Source organism: Acanthopagrus latus, chromosome 23, assembly GCF_904848185.1.
Source record: "Acanthopagrus latus isolate v.2019 chromosome 23, fAcaLat1.1, whole genome shotgun sequence".
Taxonomy (NCBI): Eukaryota; Metazoa; Chordata; class Actinopteri; order Spariformes; family Sparidae; genus Acanthopagrus; species Acanthopagrus latus.
The window spans coordinates 6,933,077-6,948,479 of NC_051061.1; the positions used below are offsets into that span (position 1 = coordinate 6,933,077).

The window sequence follows — 15,403 nt, forward strand, 5'->3', positions numbered from 1 at the left end:
AAGACTTATTCTTAAACACCGGGATGATGTGTTTTGAAAAATGACCTATGAAACAGCTGGATGAGGAAGTCACCGTCTTTTCTCTACATAATTATCACACGTGGCCTTTGGTCATGAGGTGATGAGAGAGGAGAGGCCCCAGTGGTCGTCATCGCTGCCAATCATGGGCGGAGACAGTTCGACGTCCAGTGAAAAAAAGCAGAAGTTTCGGTGGCCACGTAAACAGCTGGAGGAGTCCCAAAGCGTCCTTACAGATATCCAGAGGTGTGACTTGAACGCCCCCTGATGTGAAAGATGGCTGATAAGCATGTAATGTGATGTCCGGTTTGTTACATGTGTCAACTGTGGACACATCTGTGGATTGCAGAATGGTTGACTGCTGACATCGTATCCCGGTGACGGAGCTGAGAAACTTGGATGGCAGTCTGTAGAGCGCATACCTCCGCCAGGGCCAAATGGTCCTCCTATTGTACTTACTGTAAGGTACCAGCCACCAAAATAAGGTTTATTTCATCAGGAATTTAACCAAAATGTGAAAGATGCAATCTTGCAATGTTAAAGAAAAAGCACCAGAAGTTAACAGGGGATTATTCTGGGTCAAGAACAATCCTCCATTGTAGATTTCATGCAGTCCTGCTCACATAACAATCTGACAAACCAAATGGCAAGTGAAGGGTTCATTTGTAGAACCGGATATCTCTGGTTTTTGTCCTTGTTTTCGTGCACTCTGGGGAATGTCAATCTGACATGTGTTGTATTGTTTCAATAAAATATCTGAAAAATGTTATGTTTCCACGAATCATGTTATTTTTTAACTATGCACACACAAAGGAATATCAATCTAACCGGTGTAAGAATGTATCTTATCTGCTTTTGCAAATGAACTCTTCAAGTATGAAAACAAAACCTCTTTGGTGGTTCTGATATACAGTATATGTTTATAGTGATTAGAGTGATTAGAAACAAGGATATCACCTTAATGAATTATAACACAATACATTATATAAAGCAATGCAGAGGCAAAGATGTAAATAGGCTACGGAAATACACATCTACAAGTCTCAGAGTACTTCGAATTAAGACATTTTAGTTCGAAAGACTGGATTCTTTTCTCACAACTTCTTGTTAAAAAGCAAAGGAGTGTGGATCTGCGCCAGTCAGCCATGGCGTCATATATTGTGTTGTCCATTTACGGAGCCTTTGTGAGAGAAAGTACAAGGGCTATGTCAAAATATTTTATTTTTCACACATTTTAACTGATGTCAGTATCTGCATCTGTACCCTGTCTTTGTTTTTCTCTTTCTCATCATCATGTCATTTATTCACCTTCGCTCTTCTCTAAAGGCAAGTCAGTTTTAAATATGTAGCCTATAATGGATGTCTCAGAGGGCTCCACCAGCTTCAAAACATGTGACAGCCTCCCTTTACCAGAACCAAAGAAGTAGATGACATCACTCCAGCTCTCAGATCTTTACACCGGCTTCCTGTCTGTCAGAGAACAGATGTCAGAATCCTGCTGCTGGTTTATAAAGCGCTGAACGGTTTAAGACCAAAACACATTTCTGATCCGCTGCTGTGTTATGAACCATACAGACCTCTGAGGTGGTCAGATACAAGTCTGCTGTCAGTCCCTGGAGTCAGAGCTAAACACGGAGAAGCAGCATTCAGTTCTTTTACGCGCCACACATCTGGAATAAACTCCCAGGACACTGCAGGTCTGCTCCGACTCTCACCTCTTTTGACTCAAGGCTGAGGACCTCTCTGTTTGCTACTGCCTTTTCACTGAAGCAATTTCAAGTTGAGTTGCCTCGTGTCTGAACTGTGCCGTACAGATAAACGTGCCCTGGCTCGCCTTTAGACACTTGATTCAGCTCAAGAAAAATGGCTTCGACAGAAAAGCAGAAGAAGCAACAGGAGGGACAGGGAGCAGAGGAGAAGGCCCCGCAGGACGGGTGGACGTGCAGGGAGATACATTTCAAGACAGTGTGTTCCTGAACGTTCTAATCAGGGCATCACTTTTTGATTTTAAGGTCAGAAATAAGTGACAGAGAGAGGGGAGCAGGGAGAGTGGAAGAACCAAAGCAAGAGGCAGAGGAGGCCATTTAGAGAAAGAGAGAGAGAGAGACGAGATGAAGAAAAATGGCAGAAACATGAAGGTATGGAGAGATGACAAGGGAGAGGAGGGAGAGGTGATGGATGAGCTGGGGAGAAAGGAGAGATAACCAGAGAAGAAGGGATCGTCCAGAGGTACAGACGCAGGCATCCTGATAAGTGACACAATGCGCAGGTACGTGTCGTAAGCAGGATGGATGGAGGATGATAAAAAGTGTCCCTGTATAACAAGACATAAAAATGAATTATGACAGAAAACTTCCCAGGCGCTGAGTGAGGAAGCCTCTCCTACAGGTGGCAGACTTGAGCTGGAGATGACTCCACTCTGGTTTTTTTTTTTTTTCATTATTCAAGCAGTGGCAAAGCAGGCTGGTCAAGGCTGACAGTGTACTGAGCTATTTACAATGTACAATGTGGATAAAGAAAAATAAACTGTGTAATACAACACTTTGACCTGCAAAGGCAGAGAGCATTAACAGGGATACAGTAAAACCTGAAGGAGTGGAACCCTGTCGTTCTCTCTAAGCACAAAACCAGATGACCACCATGTTAATAATGGTAGTGAAAAAAGAAATCTTTGTTGATTGAATGCATTAGTTGTAAATAATGGTGTCTTTGTATCTTCAGGCTATTTCACTGGTTGCTTTATCTTGGCGTTATCTTAAACTTAAATATAAAGTAATTTTCTAGCCACAGTTGAAGAGGATGTAGAAGTATTGTCTCCGGCCTTGAACAGCTTGAGAGGCGACACCCAGAGAGGAGAAGCCCCCCAGTCTTCTGCCTTCACAAGCCTGTTACTGTGAACACATGGTAGCAAATGAAGCCTAAGTAGGTGAGGGCATCACAGTTATTTGCAACTCTTAACTGGATCTTGGCAGCTGGACAGTCGAAGACACTGTGAAGTGAGTCTTCATCATCATGTCCATCCTCATCCTCAGTGTAAATGAAGAGGAGCTGCATTCAGCTGTCAGGTATTCAGTGGGCATCACCTCGTCTTCACAGCTACAGTGGGATTTCATTCACACTGTCACTTCTGTCTAAATACCCACAACGGCAGCTCTGTGTGTGTGTGTGTGTGTGTGTGTGTGTGTGTGTCTGACAGGGAAAGAGAGACAGGGAGAGGAGTAAACATGCCTGAAATTCAAAGACTGTGATGTTTCATTCATTATGTTGTCAGCATGAATAATAGATAGCTAATTGATATGCAGTACATCACTCACAAATACACACACACACACACACACACACACACACACACACACACACACACACACACACATCCATGTGGGATCTCACTCTGAACTAATATTTGTAAGGCTCAGTTGTCATTTCGCATTCAAATTTATCACAAGAGGTAAAAAGAACAAGAGACTCTGTGAGGGGCGCGACAGAGAAAGTGAGATCAAAAGCCAGAGGAAACAAGGAAAGCACACACGATCACACACACACGCACACACACACACGGTACGTATATATCAGACACACAAATGCAAAGAGTGAAAATAATGACTAACTACTCCTGTCTCTGTGACTGAGTGGCTTTATTCTTATTGGATTAGAACCTTTTATTAGATCCCTGTACAAGTGTAAAACTACTTTTGTAAAAGCATCAGTCTCAGAGTAACTAGACTCACTCTGAAATGCCTCATCTGGGAGGACATCTTACCTCAGGGGTCCCCAGATAGACTCGAGGGGTCATAAGGTGATCAACAGGATGGGAAAAAAGAAGAAAATGTGTTGTGTAATAATTTCACGACAGGAAATGGGTAACTTTCCTCTAATTTTAACATCCTTTAATGCTTCTGCAGGCCTCAAGATATGACTCAGTAAATTCCGTTGAATGAAAACGAACCAAAAATGAGTGACTAGCTGTGTTTGGTTTGGTTTTGGATCGCATTTCATATTGAAAGAAGGAAGCTTGTTCACTGCTCACTGATGAAACAGTCAAAGCACATAACTCTTCCTGAAACCTCAACTTGATTTTATGTTTCCGTTTGGATAAACAAATGTGGAACAACAAATGAATCAGAGAGCTTTTCTGGGTGCTGGTGGTGGCTGAGCAGAGCCGTGTCAGCTGTTTCACCATGCTGCTAACCTTGAAGGTACAATATGCAAACAATTCTGTTGATAACATTGATCACCAATCAACAGTAGGAATATTAAGAAATAACAGTTTTGACGTCATGACATCTACGTATTGTGTAACTACTTAACTCAGCGTGCTAACCAGCTCGCCCTGTCCTGTGCTTGTGGTGTAAAAGCAGTCTGGACCACTGGACGCACAGCTAATCGAGCTAACTAGCTAATGGTGGCCAGCACTTACATATTGCTCCTTTAATGCTAAGCTTAACTAACCACCTTTAACTATTTTTCATTCTTTTTCATTGCCTCTGGGTGACACTGACATATTTTCACTTTTTTGACATTCATTGCGATTCATCCACCTGATTAACCTAAGTCATATCTACATTCTCCTTTTAGCTCTGATTTTGGTCTCCACCTATGCTCCACTGTGAACAGGTAGTGTACAGTGACTGAAAACAGCCGCTCGCTGCGTTCAAAAACAACCAAGCCGTGAGAGTGAACCAAATGTTTAAATTGCAGGCTGGAAAAACAAACAAAGAATTAATGTTAGAAAGCTTATTAGAGCCGAGGGAACCTGCAGGAGGAGCGACCCCTGACAGATGTGGTCATTTGATCCATTGTTATTAAAACATGTTGCGTACAGGGCCGCTCACACACACAGGTGGGAGCAGTATCGATGTTATCAGATCATTTTCCACGCCGAGGCGGACGAAGACCTTTCAGTCTTGATGTGTTTGTTGCCATGAAGCAGAGGGACAATGACCTGATAATTTAAGGTTTCTGGTGTCTCCAGGTCAGCGAGCTATATGTGACATCTAGTTTGTCCTTAATTCAAGTAATCCGGGAGGGACGGACATGAGAATGAAAGAATGACAGACACATAGAAAAGAGTGAAGGAGGACAAGGTGGAGTCAGGACAGAAAAGGATACAGAAAACTCTTTTTTTTCAACAAAACAGAGTTGAAGGACAAATAGTGTTCTGGAAGTCTGAGAGCAGACTCCAATATGAATAACAACCCTTTCAAACTGTTTGTGCTCAGTGTGCGTTTGAACGCCCCCTCACTTAGATACCTGTCTCCTGGGAAACCAGTGTGTGTGACACACACACACACACACGCACACTGCTGCTTGGAAGAGCTGAGGAGTAAGGAAAGAAAGAGAGTTGGAGGGATTCAACAGTAATGAGTTCAAACACATTCAGACACACACACACATCTCAGCTCCCTCTGGTCCCTCTGTGAAAGCTGCAATGAAGCCTCAGCCAATAGGACAACTCTATTTCACGTGATGCCGGCCAATCAGGACCCTCCATGCTGTCACTCCCACATGAGGGGTGTGTAGGGCGCTGCTGAGGTAGGATGGAGAGAGCGTGTGTGTGCACCAGCGTTAGGTTGTGTGGACACCTTTCTGTGCTGGTGTACTGTATCAATGCATGAGTGTGTGTGTGTGTGTGTGTGTGTGTGTGTGTGTAAGAGGAAGCTCCCAGCAGGTTCTGATCTTATGCTGATGTTGGTCCTTTGGGGGAAACAGAGAGGCGGCTGAACCCCTGACTGCTGCTCTCACCGTGAAACAGGAACACACACTCAGTTCATGTCAGCAAAGATTTAATTACATGTGGACACACAGGAATTCAAAAGCCACACACACACACACACACACACACACACCTTTGCCAGCTCTTTGAGGGCAGAGTCATGAATGGTCAGCGGCGGAAAATGTGTCTCCTGTGGTCAGCTCTCCAGCTCAGCAGAGGAAGCTGAACTTTCCTCCATTTTATCACCACCAGCAGCAGCAGCTTCATTACTTGGCTGCCAAAATGGAGGCCTGATGGAGTCCACTGTTGATTAAAGGGGCAGTCCACACAAACAGAACCCAGGCGCACAAGCAAAGGAAAAAAAAAAACAAAAACAAAAAAACAGAAGGGCATTCTAATTTAGGCGAGTGAGCTGCTTCTTCTAGTGGAAACAGAAAACTGCAGCGAGATTTTAGGAAATGCGTTCAGTGGACGGGAGAATCGACGCCACTCTCATGTCTGTGCCCAAAAGGTGCAGCATCTTTACGGCTGCTTGTCAGAGGTCACTCCAAACAAATAGGGGCCAGCAAATCAGTAAATATGACCTGCTGCTCACTATACCCAACAGTTGCCATTAGCTAGTCAGCTCAGTTAGCCCTGCAGCTAGTGGTCCTATTAGCTGGCTGGAATCTGCCTAGCTGATTAGCATGCTAACTTCAGAAGGCAATCTCTGCAGCACAATACGCAGACATCTTTGACACAAACTCACATCTGTTACGTCTTTAAATTCTGTTGATAATGTTGGTTCACTTCTTAAATGTTTACAACTAAAATTCTGGCCATGTTCTCCACATTGCAAGGTTAAATATGAAGCTAGAGCTAATGGCCTGTTAGCTTAGCTTAGCACAAATACTTGAAACGGGGAGAAACATCTGGCAGGGCTGTCAGATTCAAATTTTGAATGCCGGGAGCAGAAACTTCCTGGAGTCTGTGCTGGTTGCCTGGCAACAGCACCAGTCAAAAAGTCCCGTACCACAGACAGTATGATGAGCGGTGTGAGAAGTGAAGCCAGTGTTTTCTTTCTGAGAGGTGAATCAACTGGCTCCAAAAGAATTGTATGCAAGTTCATGAGAAAACGACCAAACTTCTAACCTGATTTCAAACCTTGGCTCATGGTCACAGTCGCTCGTTTCAAGTCAGTACAGCACGATGTACATTCAGTAAAATAGACAATACAACAGGGAGAGCTTCAGGGCACGGCTACCTTGTTATTGCTCATCCAGGTACGGTCCCCTCTGTAGTCCGTTAACCACTAAGTGATGCTATGGTGGCTCATGCAACTATTTATTTATTGTAGAGCCTTTTTCCTGTACATAATCCAACATACTTCATCTCTGATAAAATTAAAAAAAAACATATAATGTGTTAATAAGTGGCTGGTAGGTGGATTGCATTGGCTTTGGACAGGCAGTTTCACTTGCTTCTAGTCTTCATGCTAAGCCAAGCTAACCAGCTGTCGGCTGAGGCCTCAGATGTAATCAGGAGATATGAGAGTCATATCGATCTTCTCATCTGACTCTTAACAAGACAGCAAACAAGCCATTTCCCCAAAAGTCAAACTTCCTTTTTAAAACATCTTTCAGCTGCTTTGTGAGGATGAAACGTTAGATTAACTCAGAATTCAAAATGAATCAAAAAACTATGCACCTTTTTTTTTTCCCTCCACGACTGACAGAAAACCAAAGGAAGGGATGAAAGAGAAATGTGAGGCATTTTAGCAGTTTAAAATGGAAAACAAATGTCATCCAGAGATATCAAAGAAAGCTCAAAGACATGAAAGAGCTTGATTTTCATGCCAGACACTCACAGAACACCAGAGGTACAGTTCCATCTGTTTATTGATTAACTATAAAATACTGAGTTACTAAAACAATTTAAAAGAAACACTGATAAACGTGGTTGCTGTCTGTAAAAAAAAAAAAAAAAGAAAAAAAAACCATTTCCTTACACATACAGTATAGGGTGACAGAATATATCTGGTTTCAGATTTATCTCTAAAATGTATTCTTTTTTTTTTTTGCATTTTTACAAGATTAGACATGTGTACAAAGTATATTCTGATAGCTTTTCTCCCCTCGACAGTGAAGGATCATTTACAAAACTTAGATGATTTTTTTTCTATTTCAAAATAATCTTTTTTTTTCTGTAACAGGACGATAACGATACTGAAGGAACAGCAGACGAAGAACCAGCCTCCAGTCCACCTCTCTCTCTCTCTTCCATTCTCTCTTTTACTCTCTCTCCCATTCCTCTCTTTTTCTCTCTCTCTCTCTCTCTCTCTCTCTCTAGCAGCTAGCTCCCAGTGCCTGTCAGTATTGCTTGAGAGGCGTGGACGATTGTTCAGAGAGGGGAAGCAAAGGGAAGAAAAAAAAATGACGGAAAACATGCAAAGAAAAAAAAAAATCACAGCAAAAAACAGCTTTTAAACGTCAAGCCAATGTACAACAAAGATGGTGATAAAAAGAACAAATACAAAGTCAGGCTCTTAAAATATAAGACACCAAATGAAAATGAAGGCGAAGTGGGCAAAAAGTGTGTGTGTGTGTGTGTGTGTGTGTGTTTTGGACCCTGTTTGAAGGCCTAAGGCTGGGCTTTGGATGGAGATGGGGGGGGGGGGGCAAACAGAGATTGGAAGGCAATAACACACACCTTAAAGGGTTACAAAGGTGTGTGAGTGTGTGCATGTGTGTGTGTGTAATACCAGGGGATAAGAGTGTGATGTCTTATCGGTCTCCCACCCTCTCTCACACACACACACACAGAAAAAAAGTGCTTTAGCAGCTCCAGGGGTAAACAAACATTCATAACGGGCACTTTAACTTGTTCACTCTGCAAACACCGGGACGACCTGTGTGCCCACTACACTCCCACAGCCGAGATATCGGCCCGAGATCCATTTTGGCCGACTGTCGCTCAAAACTTTTTTTTATTTTTATTTTTTTGTCAGGCGGGTAAGATGTTCGAGCGGCAGCTTGGCGAGCAGGTGGGGCTTTGAGCAGATAAGAATTTCTCTGCCGTCGATCAATTCAAATAATCTCAGAAAAAAAACAAAAAACAGCATATTAAGTCAATCTGTACCTGGTTTCAATACTAACAGACTAGCAGCACATCTTCAAACGTTTCCTTTCCTGGGTCTGGACTCTACGCGTACAGAAAAGTTACTTTTACTGGCAGGTGTCTTTTGTTGCGATATCGGAGGGGGGGAAGGTTACATTGATGACGTTAGCATCTTGGGACGTCCTGCGGCCGTTGCAGGGTGAGTAAAAAATAATAAAGTCAGAACAAATCCAGACATAACCAATGGATCTCGAAAGAGTAGAAAATATTAAACCTATTGAATATCAACAAGACAATCTTCAGTCTCTGCAGCGACGCAGAGAGAGGGCAACGTGGTAAGAAACGTACAAGAAAATCAACATGATAATCACAGATACATACTACATATACAGTACACCATATACTGTATACAGATACTGATACAAACTCTTTACACAATAGTGTAGCTAAGTAAGTTAAGAGCTCAGGAACGGAGGGTTGTTTAAAAATGTATATCACAAAAATTCAACGTCAACGAACTGGGGGGGATCTGATTTACTCCTAAGTGAGATTTTGGCGCATCGTCGTCATCATCATCATCATCATCATCATCATCATCATCATCATCATCATAAGGCCTGGGAGAGTAAGGCCGCCCAAACGCTCACAACCCTGAGCATGACATTCAACAGTCTCACCCTAAAAAAAACCAGTTCAAACTAGGCACGTAGAAAAAAGAAAAAAAATCATAAGCAGCTATGAAAAAGAAGAACGAGCAAATAAAGGACGTGGCGGCGTGTGTCTGTTCGTCTTAAGGGGGCATCGTGCAGATGAGAGGTGGAGGGGGGTTTGAAAATACTCTAGGAAGACGTCCAAGACTCCCGGTCACAGAGTCTCCTCTGCGGCGGAGCTCTTTCAAAGTGCACTCATGTCAAAGATGACTGCTGGAGGGGCGAAGTGTGTGTTCAAAGTAGTGGCGGTCGGAGACAGACGTTCCATGAAACAGCGGAAGCAAAAGGAAAATAAAACACATCTCACAGAGGACGCTTAGAGGTTGGAAACGCTGCAGCCAAAATAAATCGCCAAACTGTGGAGGATGACTGTTAAAACTGAATTACGTTCATGATCTAATCAGTGCTGGCAGCTGCATGCCGACTGTCAGTGCCGCGACCTTGATGCATCTCGGGACTGACTGCAATGTTTACAACCCTGAAAACACCTAAAATGGAAAAAAAAAATAGAAGGAAAAATCCACCCTCTGGGACTCCTACACTGCTGATACATTGGTTTTTACTAGTTCAGTGCATTCCTGGAGTCACTGCGATCAAGTGTTGTAGCTTAGTTGGTCTTACGTTTCCCAGAATGCCTTTCGACATCGCCCCAGACACCACCTGAATCTCATGGCGGGTGAGGTTTAAGTCTGCCTCCTCCAGGATCTATTTTTCCCCTCATGTTGTTGTTACACCTCGGGGCAAAAAAAATAAAATAAATAAATCGGGCGAAGAACAACATACAAGATACGTGTCGACTGGAGCAGCTGCTGTTTTGTTTCATAGTGTTTTTCGGGGTGGATTTTTCCTTTAAGTGAAGGAACTCAAGTGTGAAAATGGCAAGTGCTTTTAAAAGTACAAGATTTTTTCCTCTCTCTCTTCAAGCCTGAGTGTCAGAGGGAGTCAGAAGTTTTAGTTGCACTCGGACAGCCTGCCTGTCCGAGTTAGGATTGTCAAGGGGGATTTCGAGGAGTTAAATTAAAGGAGGGTAGACTTTAAGTGTTTTGATTTTTTTTAAGTGCTTTCTGTTGGAAGGAGTCTCTACCTCTCTCTTTCTGTGCATCTCTGTCTCTCCTTTTACGACTGTCCGTCGCTCCTGCTGTTCTGTAGATACATTTATATATGGACTGTAACATGACTGTAACATCACCACGGCAACATCATAACCACAACGTCACATCACCGGCGTGTGTCTGTCAGGCCTCTCTCCTGTATCACCGTTCACAGTTCATTAAAGCTTCTCGACTGTTTACCTCTTTAGAAAAAAGTACTCTGACATAAATCTATTACATGAAAATAAAACACTCATATTTTCCTCTATATAACTGTGTGTGTGTGTGTTACATGGAGGTGAGTATTTACACGTGTCTGTGCATGTATAAGTGTGTATGGAGGGCATATTTACATGTAAAAGGTGGCAAAAGTGCTTGTGCGTGTTCAGAAGCTTTCCCATGAACACGACAAGCAGTGTGTGTGTGTGTGTGTGTGTGTTTGTGTGTGTCAATGGAGTCTGTGTGTGCAAAAGTTTTCAAGAGACTCGTTCCTTCAAATACTGTCTATAGTGTCTCCAGTCTCTGTAGTAGTAGCTGTTCATGACAGTCTGGTTTAAGTGTATGGTGGGATCGGAGCGGAGTCGAGTCGCAGCTGCGAAAGATCCACCGTGAGCGAAGATCAGTGATTAGACTTGGAAAGACCTCGGGCTGCGTCCGAGGTCGGGTCGCGATTTGGTTTCAGCAACTTGTGGGTGAGTTTCTGTGTTCGTTCAGCAGATGACTGGGACTCCGTCCGTGTTGAAGATCATGCCAGTGGTGGGTTCGTAGGTGCCGGCCAGGTAGTAGAGGTCCTCGCTGTCGGCGTAGCGGCGCGTGTGGGTCATCTGCTCGTACTCCTCCACGCTGACCACCAGGCACTTGTGGCTGACCGTCTGCACGTCGTTCTCGTCGCTGTGAGACGACTGGTACAGGGCGCGCTGTGGCAGAGACACAGGGTTTTATTTTTCATCTACTGCACTCTGTGGATTGTGAGCGAAACACCTGCTTTTCTGTCGCGCGGTGTGCTCAGCCCCGAAAATGACAGAACTTTATCAGCCAAGTCGAAAATGTAACAGAGTACCTCAAAATGCTAAACAGCCTCGCTACATTTACACAGCACCTTTATCCAAAGTGCTCTACAAGGTTGTCGCTGCTCATTGAGCCGTGGCCCGCACACACTCACTGCTGACAGCGAGGCACTACGCAGGGTGCTGCTCTGACCATCTGGAGCTATCTGAAAATCAGTGTCTTGCCCAAGAACTACACCAGCCAGTTTACCTGATCTTATCATGGCCGTGTAGAGCTGTAAAGCTAACACGGACAACGTTAGCGAGGTAACTCCATTTAGAAGTTAACAGACGCCAATTATTTTCATGTCTAGGGGAAATAATCCTAAACGTCAGCGTGATTTGTAGGTGTGATTTAATGTGTCCTTTCTCATAATGTCAACAACTTCTATCCGCCTAACTAGTTTACTTTGCGATCATAAGCTTTCTAGCTATGTATACACAGTGATGCCACAGCTGTCTGCAGTCTGAATGGAAAAGCATCTGTATTTCTACTTGAGTAAAGCATGTGTGTACTTCTGCCACTTCTGCAGATCTAAAGTACACAGGTTTTTGTTTTTGTTGTCTCACCTCCATGAAGTCTTTCCTCTGGATGGACGAGTGCAGAGCTGCTGGTAAAGACTGACCACACATCTGATCCCAGTTCTGGAGCGGAATGAAGTGAAAAGGCTTCAGACTCATCACACACAACAATGTATTCAGTCTGACACGTTTCTTTAATGGCTATGAATTAATCATGGATACAAACTAAAAAAGTCATTATGAACCCATGACAGTTTTTTAATGACACTCCAGCCTCATACTGTATACTGTAATGAGGAGAGACGAGAGAAAAATTGATTCTTGGAAGGTTCTATTAGTTCTGAGACTGAACTAAATCATATTCTTTTCCGTGAATTACTTTTCCTGAAATTAAATACGTGTCATAACACTTGTGAACGAGATCGTTTGTTATTCAGGCAAAATAACTCAAGAAACAAAATGACCTGTAGCTGAATGAAAAATCTAAATTCTCCGACAGCAGTTCATCAAGATGCAAAGTCTTGTGATTTAACGTTTAACAGCAAAGACTCTACTACACCATCAGCCACTTCACCATATTTTCTCCAGGACTCCTACCTTCTTGTCGGTGAGTTTCTTGCCGGGGTTCGTCTCCTCTGGATGATAGAACCAGTTGACCCTGACCACCATGTTGCTGCCCCACGACTCCCACATGCTCTGGATGCGGCCGATGAAGGGCAGGTTGGGCCGGCCGGCGGACAGGAACACGGCGCAGTCGCCGATGCGGATCATCTCTCGTCCTCGCACGATGGCCTTGTAGAAGAGCTTCTTAGCTTTGCCCTTCATGCCGCGTCTCTGCGGAGGTCAGAAGAGGACAGACTGGTCATGGAGGGGAAATGAGCGGCATGTGGACGAACACAGTGGCAAACTCTGACCGTCATTCTTTCTACTTTGTCCTCCTCACCTGAGTAGGTTTCCCGAACCACTTCCACAGCTGTCTAGCTGGGAGGAAAGCGGAGATCTTGGGCCTGTTCTCCACGCTGGGAAGCCTCTGCCGTTTAGCCAGCTCCTTGGTTGTGGGGAGGTGGACCCCCTCTCTCCGCTTCGGTCTCCCCACCTTCCCCTCTCCTCCGCTGGGCTTCGGCTTCGGGGGACGACCCCTTTGCCCGGAGCCCTTCCCAGTGGCTGGTTTAGCAGGTTTAGTGGGGGCAGGAGTCGGAGAGGTTGGAGGAGAGGGAGATTCTGAGGGAGGACACAGCTCTTCTTCTTCTTCCACTTTGACCTCCGTCTCGATCTTCACCTCCTCCTCCTCTTCCTCCTCCTCCTCCTCTTCTTCTTCTTCCTTTTCCTGTTTTGTTTCTTCTTTCACTTTGTCCTGCACTGGAGGTGGGGAGACGGGGCCCGGTGGAGGCGTAGGGGTCCTCTCTTCATCCGAGCTGCAGGAGGAGTCATCGGTGGATGAAGAGGACGACGAAGAGGACGAGGAGGAAGATGACGAGGAGGAACCAGAGCAGGACGAAGAGGAGGACGAGCAACTTGAGGTGCATTTCTTCTTCTTCTTCTTCATCTTCCCTTTCTGTCCTTCCTCCTCGGACTCTGAGCTGCTGCTACTCTGAGATTCCTCTTTCACCTTCCGCTCCTCTCTTTTCTCCACCTCCCTCCTCTCCTCCTTTTTACCCTTCTCCTCCCTCGTATCCATCTCTTGTCCTCTTGTGCCAGTGCTCCCACGACTCTCTGCCTTCTCCTTCGCCATCACAGGTGCCTTGTAGTCTTTCTCTGGTGGGGCGGTCTCTCTATTTGGGGCTCTCGGTTTAGCTGTGACCGGCTTCGGACTGGCTGCTGCTGTAGCGATGGGGGTGGGATCTCGTCTGACGCCCCGACCCTCTAGCAACATCAGAGCCTTGGTCTTCTTAGTCTTGGGGGAGGTGACGCCCTCGTGGTCGAGCTTGACGAGGGGCTCGGCAGGCAGGGGCTTGCGCCTCACCACCGAGCCCGCGTCACTCTGCCCCTGGCTGGGCTTCGGTCTGGAGATGGCGTTGGGTCTGGCGCTGGAGGATATCTGGTCGGACGGCATCTTCAGTTTGGGCCTTGGGGTGGACGAGGATGACAGCGAAGATGATGATGAAGGTCTGGGAGTGAGTGAAGAGCTTGGTTTACCTGCTGAAAGCCTCGAGATGGGGCTGGGGATGAGTCCGGAGCTGAGACTGGGTCTGGAGCTGCTGTGATGGTCTGAGGAGGATTTGGTTTTGGGCGTGGAGGCAGACGCGGGCCTCGGTGTGGATGAAGCGCTTGGCTTGGGTGCAGTAGAGGACATACTGGACCTGGACATTGGCCTGCTGGCGGTGGGACTGACGCTGCTGGTACTGTCTCTTTCTCTGCGCTGGCTGTTGTAGGAGCTGAGGTTGGGCTCGCTGTACAGATCCACAGTCAGCACCTTCCCGTAAGTGGAGGGGTAGAGCGAGGGAGGAAGTGGGCGGCTGGGTTTAGAGGGAGTAGGCTGGGCTGTGCTGGACTTCCTGGGCACTGGGTTGGGAAGGGTAGGGCTGCTTACAGGGGACGTGGCGGAGCTCTTGCGGGCCGGTTTCGGCTGGGTTCCCATTGTGGGCCGGGACGCAGGCTGGGGCTTATCCTGAGCCGCCTTCTGGACGGACGAGGTCCTGTCCTGGGGAGGCTTGGCCGGAGCCTGGGGTCTCTCTGAGGGCTGGGTGGAGGAGGATGGAGGATCAGGTTTATCCCGTCCATCTGGGTTCATAGAGGTCTCTGAAAGAAGAAAAACATTTTTTTTTTTTTAAAACTTGAGCTACACCATAGTTGAATTTACACTGGACATGCTGACGTTTTCTTTGTGTGGCTTCATCATGTCTGTGGTCTGCAGCCTCACATGCTGAGAACGGCAGACGAATCAGCAAAGAAATTATTCTGAAATGAAAACACTGCCTTTAAAGAACTGCTTACCCAGGAGAAACAAGGCCAGCGTCAGCAAATCAGACAAGCAACATTCCGTATATTACAGCACGAGCACCCGAACAACAACGAGGCTGTTTGAGGAAATTCATTAAACTGACATGAGAGATGACAGCCGTGGTCAAAAATGGGATGTTTGATGAAAGATCTGCCTGAGCTTTGAGCTATTTTTGTTGGTTCTGTTGTTTTAAAAAGACTCATCAGAAGAGGAATGTGACAAAAGCATTTTTTGGTTTTGGCCCTTTAGTGGTCTGGATGATAAAT

At 45.4% G+C, this 15,403-nt stretch overlaps 1 protein-coding gene across 2 annotated transcripts in view; it reads right to left on the reverse strand.

Moving 5' to 3' along the window:
• Positions 1-7,590: 7,590 nt before the first annotated feature.
• tnrc18 (trinucleotide repeat containing 18) overlaps positions 7,591-15,403 on the reverse strand; it is a 45,943-nt gene continuing 38,130 nt past the window's right edge. The window contains exons 27-30 of one of the 2 annotated variants that reach the window (XM_037089715.1): positions 13,140-14,935; positions 12,794-13,030; positions 12,245-12,319; positions 7,591-11,545 (exon numbers count right to left, since the gene is read on the reverse strand). In XM_037089715.1, the coding sequence (XP_036945610.1) occupies positions 11,339-11,545; positions 12,245-12,319; positions 12,794-13,030; positions 13,140-14,935 (2,315 nt within the window). In that variant the 3' untranslated portion in view covers positions 7,591-11,338. The remainder of the gene's footprint in view (positions 11,546-12,244; positions 12,320-12,793; positions 13,031-13,139; positions 14,936-15,403) is intronic. The other variant, XM_037089716.1, reaches the window with a different exon arrangement.